This window comes from Anguilla anguilla, chromosome 6, assembly GCF_013347855.1.
Source record: "Anguilla anguilla isolate fAngAng1 chromosome 6, fAngAng1.pri, whole genome shotgun sequence".
Classification (NCBI taxonomy): domain Eukaryota; kingdom Metazoa; phylum Chordata; class Actinopteri; order Anguilliformes; family Anguillidae; genus Anguilla; species Anguilla anguilla.
Window position 1 is genome coordinate 9,688,034 of NC_049206.1, and position 10,648 is coordinate 9,698,681.

At 46.3% G+C, this 10,648-nt stretch overlaps 1 protein-coding gene across 2 annotated transcripts in view; it reads left to right on the top strand.

Moving 5' to 3' along the window:
- The window catches only part of ccdc18 (coiled-coil domain containing 18), a 28,003-nt gene extending 24,834 nt beyond the window's left edge, over positions 1-3,169 (top strand). For both annotated transcript variants that reach the window (XM_035423989.1, XM_035423990.1), the window contains exons 26-28: positions 586-798; positions 1,567-2,031; positions 2,721-3,169. In XM_035423989.1, coding sequence (XP_035279880.1) covers positions 586-798; positions 1,567-2,031; positions 2,721-2,765 — 723 coding nt within the window. In that variant the 3' untranslated portion in view covers positions 2,766-3,169. The remainder of the gene's footprint in view (positions 1-585; positions 799-1,566; positions 2,032-2,720) is intronic.
- The last annotated feature ends 7,479 nt before the right edge of the window (positions 3,170-10,648 follow it).

Sequence of the window (10,648 nt, forward strand, 5' to 3'; positions counted from 1 at the left end):
TGGGTTAGCACAGTGGCTGTGTGCAGTATTGGGCTGGTGCTCTGGGTTAGCGCAGTGGCTGTGTACAGCATTGGGCTGGTGCTCTGGGTTAGCGCAGTGGCTGTGCACAGTATTGTGCTGGTGGTCTGGGTTAGCGCAGTGGCTGTGCACAGTATTGTGCTGGTGCTCTGGGTTAGCGCAGTGGCTGTGTACAGTATTGGGCTGGTGCTCTGGGTTAGTGCAGTAGCTGCGTACAGTATTGGGCTGGTGCTCTGGGTTAGCGCAGTGGCTGTGTACAGTATTGGGCTGGTGCTCTGGGTTAGCGCAGTGGCTGTGTACAGTATTGGGCTGGTGCTCTGGGTTAGCGCAGTGGCTGCGTACAGTATTGGGCTGGTGCTCTGGGTTAGCGCAGTGGCTGTGTACAGTATTGGGCTGGTGCTCTGGGTTAGCACAGTGGCTGTGTACAGTTTGTAAAGCATTGGGCTGGTGCTCTGGGTTAGCGCAGTGGCTGCGCACAGTATTGTGCTGGTGCTCTGGGTTAGCACAGTGGCTGTGCACAGTTTGTAAAGCATTGGGCTGGTGCTCTGCACTGCTGTGGTCCCTCAGGTCTCCAGTCTGCAGCAGAGCCGGGCCCAGCTGCTGAAGATATCGGAGCACAGCAGGAGCTCCCAGGAGCAGCGGGCGGAGCAGCTGGCGGAGAAGCTGCAGCACGTGCGGGCCCAGCTGGAGGAGGCGCGGGCCAGAGCGGACACCCTGCAGGAGGACCTCCTCGCCCGCCAGCAGGAGCTGCAGAACGCCAGCGAGGCCCTGCTCATCAAGGTGTGCTCCTCCTGCCTCCTCTCTCTCTGTCCTCCCTCCTCTCTTTCACCTCTCTCATTTCCTCCCCATCCTCTCTCCTCTTCTCCTCCTCTCTCCTCTCTTTCTCTCTCTCTCTCTGTCCCCCCTCTCTCTCTCTCTGTCTCTCCTCTCTTCCTATCTCCCTCCTCTCATCTCTCTCCTCTCTGATTGCACGGGGGTTCATCTCTAATCCCCATGCATTTATAGTAGTACTGTACTGAAATTACTCATGCGTATGTATTTCTGGAATTAATTTCTCACTTAATACCTCACTTTATTCACTTGAGTTGCTGCTGGCTCACAGCTTACAGTACCCAAAGCTCACACAGCTATCTACTTTAACTGTGTATTCTGCACTTCCAGTGTACGTCAGGTGCTTGCATCTGTCCTGGACATTTGGACTTGGTGTTGTTTGCTGTGTTCTGCGATGTTGTTGCTTTCGACATCTTTAATAACTGACTGATGTTCCTTTCATGTGTGGCCTGGGGTTAGGGTTAGGGCTAGGGTTATTTATTTTATCAGGGTGGTCACTCGACACAGAACCCTCGTTTGCAAGATAGCCCTGTGTACATGCGTAAAACTGAAATAAAACATACAATGAGATATATGAAGGTGACTAACATACGGCAATTAAAATGGCACACTTGAGCAGCACAGGGAATGGTAATGGCAGTAATTTGAGTGGTGGCGGGTGATGTGATTGGTTTGTAATGGCGGCTCAGTGCTTCAGCCTCGGTTTCCTGTGTGCAGGAGTCAGAGGTCACGCGCCTGCAGGCTAAGATCTCCAGCTACGACAGGAAGGCGGAGCTTCAGAACGCCTCTCTGCTGCGCGAGTCCGCGCTCCAGCCCCCGTCGCCGCCGCCCGGCCTCCGGGAGGCGCCGTTCGCCGCGGACTTCCTCGACTGGGCGGACGACGAGTCGCTGGACCTCCCGCGCAGCGTGAAGGACTGCCTGCGGGGGGCGCTGCGGCCGCCCGAGCAGAGCTGGCAGGGTCTGAGCCGGCTGGACACCTCCTCCTCGGAGCTCTCCTTCAACCCCCTGACGTACGCGGCCAGCGAGGACGCCGCGCCCGCCTCCCCCGGCCCCCCCGGCCCCCCCGCCCCGGACGACACCTTCAGCAGCATGCTGCGGTTCCTGAGCCGCGCCGCGGCCGGCCAGGACAGCGCCCCCTCCTGGATGTGCAGCTCCAGCGCGCTGTCCTCTTCTGAGCAGCCGGTGAGCTCCTCCTCTTCTCTCCATCTCTCTGCTTCTCTCACTCCCTCTCTCTTCTCTTTCTCCATCTCAGTCTGTTTCTCTCACTTCCTCTCTGTATTTTCACTATCTCTCTCCATCTCTATCTCCATTTGTTTCTCTCACTTCCTCTCTGTCTCTGCACTTTGTATCCTTCCTCCCATCTCTACCTCTCTCAATCTGTTTCTCTCAGTCCCCTTCTCTCTCTCTCTCTCTCTCTCTCTTTTTCTCTCCCCTCCCGCTCTGTCTCAATCTTTCAGTTGGTCTCTGTCCATCTCTCTTGCTCCATCTCTCTGTCACTCCATCTTTGTCTCACTCTTCATCTCTCACTGTCTACCTCCATTTAGTTTTAAATTCTACATTTTTCCTTCCTTAGTTTGGAAGAATCTCTGTGTGTTAGAATCTCTCATATTTCTTCATCCCCTCCAGTCTCTCTCTCTCTCATATATATATATAATCTCTTTCTTTCTCTCTCTCTCTTTCTCTCTCAGTCCCCCTGTATCAGTGCCTGTCTCTCTCTCTCTGTCCCTGTCCCTCCCCAGTCTCCCGTGTGTCTGTGGATGATAACCGCACAATGAGCACAGTGCAGTCTGAACGATGTGCTGGTCTCTGCTATCAGGGCTGCACACACACACGCTCATAAAAGCCGCTCATTCAGTCTCTTTCATTTCCAGAAGGACCCCAAAGAAGCACACAGCAGTTCTCCCGGGGGCGTCTAACAGAGAGCCCGTGTGGGGGCGAAATAACCATTCAGTGAGACCAGCATGGTAACATTAAAGGCCTTTTTAGCACTACCTCACAGGTCAGACCTTCCCTTCTCCTTTTTAAAGCCTCTGAAAGTGCAGTACCTGAACTGAAATAAGTAACCGGAACAACTACAAAAACTGCATTTTTTTACTGTATTCTTTCTTCCGGAATGTCAATTCTTTGACTAAGTCGCAGGTCAGTAGTAGCTTGTGTGTGTGTGTGTGTGTGTGTGTGTGTGTGTTTGAGACGGTGATGTTGAATATGATTTTATACCCCACAAAAAGTTTTATGTGTTGGGAATGTCCTTGTTGTCACCACCCACTTTCCCAAGTGTGTGTTAAATCAAACCTTTCGTGAATGTTCAGAGCAAACATTACCTTCAGATAGGCCGCATTGCAAACCGTACTATCAGCTGTAGGATTTCATAGTCAATTTGCATGTTTGTAAGGGAACGCAAAAACTTAGCTCACGTACTGTAGCTGACTGGATTTTAGAATGGGTGAGAGTTCAATTAAATTCCAGCTCAAATTTGTATTGTTTTAAACCGTGATGGCAGTCGCCATTTTTACTGTGTCTTGACTATTAATGTGTAAATAGATGTTCTTGTTTTTTTTTTTTCATGAAAAGTTGTGAAATAATTTTTAATGTGAATAAATTATTTTTTTCTGATGTACAGTTTGAATATTGTGTGTTTGTGCTCTGTGGACCTTCTCAGCTGGTGTGTCCGTGTCCATCCGATTTTCGCACCCCAAATTTCATAACTCCGTAATTAACAGTGAAATGATGTTGCAGCTTCCTATCCATAGTTTGTTTGTGCAACTGTAGTTAATTCCTCATTTTACTTCTGTTTGTTTTGCGCACCACAGGACAATTCATTGTATTGATAACATCGATAAGTTAAAAAAAAAAAAAAAAGGTTAGTTGTTTTTTCCCCTTTTTTGAATGTCTGGCCCTTTTGAAATCCTTATCTGTCTTTTACCCACAAGCAAAGTGTTTGGTTGAACCCACCAAATATTATTAGTTGCATCTGCGACGACCGTTTCCTGTAGCTGGCCTTAATTTTTTAAAGTAGTAACAGACCTTTTCCAGAGAGAGTAAATGTTTTCTCCTGAAAGCCCCAGTCAGGTATAAATATAGTCTGAATTAAAATGTAACATAAGAGTGAATCGTTGGTTGAAGGTGCATGCCCAGGTAGGTGCCCTCCGGCCTTGCCATGCTAAATAAAAGCAGAACTACTCCCATCTGGACTGACTTCACAACACACAGCATACAAAAAACGTCTGTGAGAATAAGCTGTCAAGACAGCTGCAGGGGAGGGGAATGGGGGTGGGGGGTTGGGGGGTGGGCCACTGTGGTATGTTGCCATGGTAACATTTGTGGTTGCCCAGAATACGTGCACAGAAGTGACTGACTCTGTTTAACCATCTCCGTTGAATATATGCTTTGCATCAAAGCATGAAGCTTCCTCAAATTAGAAGCGATGCAGTGTAGCATATAAGTAGGCAATTCTGTAAATAAACAAACTTTGTTTTAACTCGGTACAGATGGCTGCGGATGAATGGTAACACCTCAAAATAAAAACTAGTAAAACTAGTTTGCCTTTTACTTGCAAACCGGATGTGAAGTCCTGTCTTGGCAGCGTTGAGTTGTTTTGTTGTGATGCGGACTGCAGCCATAGCTCTTCAGCAGTTTGCAGTAAGCTGGCTTGGCAGAGTGCAACGACTGCTGCCTCTGAAAGTAAAAAAAAAAAAAATGAGGTTCTGTGTCTACCACAGAAACACACAGGCAATGAGTGCTGGTATTGCGCATATGCATTTGGCCAGGGGAGTATATAGATGTGTGTGTGTGTGTGTGTGCAGATGTATGTGTGTATGCATGCGTGTATGTGTGCCTGTGCATGCGTGCGTGTGTGTATATGTGTGTGTGTGTGTATGTATATGTATGTCCGTACGTGTGCGTGCTGCAGACAGAACATGCTGTTCCATACTGTGAGGGGCGCCAGTGCGGTACTCTCTCTCTCTCTCTCCAGGCCCTCAGCAGCTTGCTCGTCCTCCCAGACAGTGCGTCGGCCTTCCCTGCCCTCCCCCCCCGCACCATACGGGAAACCACGCGCTTCTCCCCTTGGGTCCTGCGTCCATGAATTATTCAGTTAATTTTGTTAATTTACTATTATGACTATGGCCATAAACCGGCACACCCATTATAGGGATTGCTCTGTATGTGACGCATGCTTTTCAGTCAAGTGAGTGAAAGGACGTAGTTCTCATCGTATGGCGGTGCTTGTCTGGGCATGTAGCAGGAGGAGAAGCCCTTGGGGTGTTTGGCGAAGTGCTCGATGCTGTCTAGGTAGTAGGTAAAAATGGAGCCAAATTGGGCCGATAGGTCTGTTTTGGGTATTAAGTTCTCTTGTGTACTCTGGTAAAAAGAAGCGGTGTGATTTTTTTGCTTCCTGGATCCAAGCTGCTTTGGAAATCGCCAAAAAGTTGAAAAATAAAAGCCTGGCCAGAAAAGCAGAGTAGCCCTCGCCAAATATACATTCTGCAGTTTGCTCGTCATGTGAGGAGGTGACGTGAAAAAGGGGGCTACCGCAGGCCTCTTTTAAAGGACAGCTAAATTTTCCCTCTGTGGTCTGAATATGGACTTGCGTGCCTGACTGTTCTGAGAAAAGGAAATGCGGTTAGAGATCCGCGTTGTGTCACCCAGGCTAGAGGAACCTGTGTGTGTTCTCTTCAAAGTATCACTCTTTTCCCCACTTTTTTTTTTTCTCTCTCCAATATGGAATCATCAATTTTCAGTTCTTTAAATTTGTTCTCTTCTTTGTACAGTATTTGCATGACGATGGTGTGACTTGAAGTGCATATTTGCACCTTAAAACATTCATCTTGCTTCTGGGAAGAAGCTTATGGCATGTTCCTCTTTCCATGTATTCGAAGATCTTGTTTATTTAGTTTGGGCATGAGATCCTTTTTTACCTCAGAGGTGTGTTTATGGCATGAAATGATATTGACACATACAACAAGACTTTAAATTTAAATGAAGCATGACAAACTTTCAACTTTTATTTATTTATTTATTTTTTAACCAGAACTCAGAAAGGTGAAGTTACATGTTATTTCCCTATTCCCCTGCTTTCTAAAAACTTACATAGCTGTGGTGCAATATACTTTCAACAGTTCATTTCACTGTTTCTGAAATAAGGATACTTTGCTAACTTTGCTTGCATGAATTTTAGTTTATGTTCTTATTCAATGTCAACAGTTTTTTTGCGGAAAACAGAAGGCATTTTGTGAGCTGTTGGTTTCATGTGCGTGCCAATTTCAGGAAGTGGCTTTGCGGGTTTGAACGACAAACGCAGATATATGGTACTTTGACTCGTCTGATTTATTGTCAAATGACAGCAGTGAGAGCTTGTGTTCGATTCTTTCTCAGTCTGGAGAAACCTAAAAATCTCTCAAAGGATCCAGTATTAATGGACATGGTCAAAGCTTGGCCGGATTTGGAATGTAGTTTTCCTTGCATTGTACTAACTTTTTCTTGGTCCCATTTGTTGAGGAACGCCTGGTAATTGTGTGTGTGATCAAAAAAAAAGTGGACAAATCATACATTCTTATCTGAATGGTGTGTTAGTCTCATAGATTAATTAATTGCATAGAATCTAGATGATTTGAGACCTTGCAATTGTATGCGCCATTACTTGTTACATATTATGCAGTGCGTGCTTATAAAAATAAACGTAAAACGATAAAATATCTTGCACAATAGCAGTGTACAACGTAGAGCTGGAGTTTGTCTTGTAAAATGCAATTAACGATTGCATTGCTTGCACCTCTGAATATTGCTTCATCTCACAGTTTGTTGAAATCCTGAAAGAGCTGACGAAACTAAGCAGTGGGGCAGACTTGTTCAAGAGTGTCAGAGATTTTTGAAGTAGGACAGAGGGGGGATGCATTATCATTTCTTTCCGTTCCTTGACTCTCTCCCCCATTCCTTCCAGTCTCATGGCTAACTGTTCTACGGGCCAACCTTTGAAATGGCGCAGTATGAGGCCGCAGCCCTGGCAACGGTTTCCATGGCGCGAGCCCAGGGGGCTCACTGACCGTTGACCTTGCCGCCGTATCCAAGGGCACAGCCTGTGCCCGGCGACCGTCCAGGAAAGCACCTCCCGGCGATGGCTTCCCCTTACCACCCTTCCTCTCTCTTTCTGTCTTTCTCTCTCTGCTGCAGAGCGTCGCCTCTGTCTGCTGCCATTTCTCCCCCCCCCCCCCCTCCGTCGGGCCTCTATCTTGGCTGCCGTTATCACGGTCGGCCCCTCATTGTTGGGGCTGGCGCCTAGAACACCAGTCTGCTCGCTTTCCATGGCCGTTTATCAGGCTTACTTTGTACTTTGGGGGGGGGGGGGGGGGGGGGTTTAGGGGTGAAAGCACACTTTATAATGACATTATCTAAGCCCTCCGGTGACTTCACACCCTGTGTCAGTGCTTCCAAACCCTATTCCTGGAGATCTACTATCCTGTAGGTTTTTAATCCACCCCTAACAAAGCACACCTTTTCACACGCATTCAACAGTCAGAGATCTCTCTGAGCTGCCAATTTGTAGAATCAGGTGTGTCAAGTCTGTGTTATAGTGAAAGCGTACTGGATGGTGGATTTCCAGGAACAGGGTTGGGCAGCCGTGCCCTTTGTGCCCACTATGTAAGGTTATAGTAATATTACAGGCAAACCGAAGAATCTGTAACAGGGGGTTTAGGGGGAAGATTTTGGCAACATTATTGCTGAACCCACAAAGCAAGCGACAGACCGGAACCTGCTGAACTCTACTGAATACAAAAAACTGTGAGTTTAGCTTGGTAAAATGTCTGCTTTGACAGGATATAGAAGGCAGCTGTGCTCGTACTAGGTGAATGAACTTACGTTCTCTTGTATAAGTCTTTTCAGATAAACATGTAATGTTTTGTCATGCTATATGTCCCTACAGTCTACAGTCCTCTAAATTCTGGCCTTGTGGCTCTACACAAACATCACTTTCCAATGGGGGATCCAGGGCTCCTGCTTCTAATGGTGGCACTTTGTGCGCTGAGGGATTGAGATTACGCAAAACATTAAAAGTGTTCCCTGTGGCGTTAATCGCTAGCGAGGACGAGATTAGCCATCAGACTTTTACTCCCGGTCGTTTCCGGGTGTCGATGCACGGTGAGCTTTCTTTCCGCTCTGGTGATTTTAAACTGCGTAAAAGGGAGAACAGGGGTAGCCCCTGGTCTGTTGAAGGGCAGCTCTTTTTATAGGGGTAATAAAATGGCCGCCTTGGATGTGACGTACTGTTGGACCCTGTTACGGATTTTATCTACAAACGCCAACCCACCCCGTTTGATGGTCATATTTACAGCCTTCGCATGTTGTATTGTATGCGCTGTCACTGTGAACCTGGAGAGATTTGCTTGACTAGATGCATTTATTGCTCTCTGACATTTTCTGCCCTTCATCCCAGTGAATGGAGACTGTTTTTGTTTTAGCCCTGCATCATGGCACCTGGTTCAACTAATTAACTAATCACGGTCTTTCATCAAGACCCTGATAAGTAGAATCGGGTGTCTTAGTGCTGGGCTAAAACAAAAAACCTGCACCCACACCAGTCCTTTTCGGATTGGTCACCCCCGGCATAGAATAGCTAACTATTTATAATCACATAACTGCCATTTTGATTTAAAATGCTACGGCCTCTATTTAGCGAGGCATGAACTAATTAACTATATAATATATAATACGGAAAGAGGGAGAAGCTGTTGTAGTTCGTTCCCGTTTTCTCTTGGTCACACCAACTTGCATTGCCCTGGATATTAAATTTCACATGGAATTCTGTGGCTGGCTGGGCCACTGGCACCAGCCCAGATTCGCAGTGGAATGTGGCCGTAAATGCGCTGTGGTTAAAATGTCTTTGTCATGTGACTGCTGGACCACAAAATCTATTGTGCTTCCCCTGAGCCGGTCTCTTCCTGTAGGCAGCTGTAAAAAAGGGAGATGAGGGATATAATGCTTGCCCAGCAACAGAAATGTTAATCTCATTTGCGCTGCGATTTGGAATGCCCATTTGCATTGGGCAGCAGTGTAGTATAATGGGTACAGAGCTGGTCTTGTAACCTAAGGGTCACAGATTCAGTTCCTGGGTGGGGCCCATGAGCAAGCTACTTAACCTGCATCGCTTCAGTGTATATCCAGCTGCATAAATGGATGCAATGTAAATGCTATGTAAGAAGTTGCGCAAGTCGCTCTGGATAAGAGTGTCTGCTAAATGACTGTAATGTAATTGAATGCTTCTGTGCCCTGTGGGTATGGGGCTGGGTGACTGTGCAGTGGACAGAACTGCTGCTGGCAGAGCACAAAAAAATAGCAATTATAACAGGAGGAGGTGCTTTTGAACAATAATAACAGGACGTTATTAGCTACTCCTCCCTGGGCAACGTTAAAGGCAGCTGTCTGTCACAGCGCAAGACACTCAGCCACTGTTAGTTCTGGCACCTTCCACTTTTGATGGGAACCACATGGTGCAACACTGCAGCAAATGTACAGTTTATTCCATTTTCATTTTTAATTAGAGACTGTGCATTACTGCCTCATGATACTTTTATTTTCCTATGAGAATGCAATGTTTGATCCCAGAATATTTCAGTTACGTCCCTTTGATAAAAGGAAGGATCGCCAGCCTATTGATCATTAAATAAGCGAGTAATATTCGCACATATTTTTAAGTGAACCTGAGGGCGTGTCGTGTTCTCCTGAGCAGTAATAGATTTGCGTCTGGGTGAGCAATCGCAGATGATAAACGTTCATTGATGTCATGTGGCAAAATGCTTAGAGTAAAGCTTTTCTGCAGTGCTTGTTTTTTGTACTCCCTATCTTGGACTGTGACAGGAATTGTTCCATTTGTGGAGGCCAGTGCATGCAGTGCAGCTTACGATGATGTTGTAATTGCTATTACAGATGGTGTGAACTTATTTTCCAGTAGCTAGTTGTCCCAGCAAATGATGGAGGCAGTCTTGAAAGAAGAAGGCCCTACTGGTTGACATGCAAGATTTTCACATTGCTAAAGTTATGACTTAACGTTTTTTTAAATGTATATTTCCATTTGATACCACGGGCATATGAACCTCATAGCTTCCGTAGCTTCTGTGCTATATATTTGTATGTTTGTATTCCGTTTGACATTTTGAAGAATGTTTAAAACGATCCCGTAGGTCCTATTTTGCATATTTGTCATAGTGTAAAAAAAAAAATTCAGCCGACTTGCCAGTCTAATTCAGGAATGTTTCTTAGAGCTCGCTAGTTTGCCCCCGGGGTTAATGGTGGTAACCTGTTCATTATGCACCCATGTTCATTTTCAGAATTCCCAGGCAGCAGGACTGTTGCATGCCACTCCCTCAATGTATTATTACGAAAGACTACCAAAATCCTCCTGTCGAAAGCTTTCCCGCCCTTTCATTCCTCTCCCTGTGCAAGACAGGTTCTCTCATAGTTTTGTCATGCATGCAACGATGGCAACACTTGTCCACTGTATTTCTATGTGTGCATTGTTTTTAATGTTTCACTTCGGAATGGGGATGCACGCAAATTTTTGGACGTAACAGGCGACCAATACATTTTTTTAATCCGATCTCATGTCCCTTGAATGGTACCCTGTATGATACACGATACACATGAGTTAGTTCAGAGAGCGGTTCAGTAGCTACAGACCTGCTGACTGTCTCTAAATTCAATTCAAAATCTTGTACCAGGAAGCAACTCACCACACAGGATGCAGAATGTTATTTTGAGCAAAATGTGATTCTGTGGAAATGTGTGCAGATCAGAAATGGTGAACTAT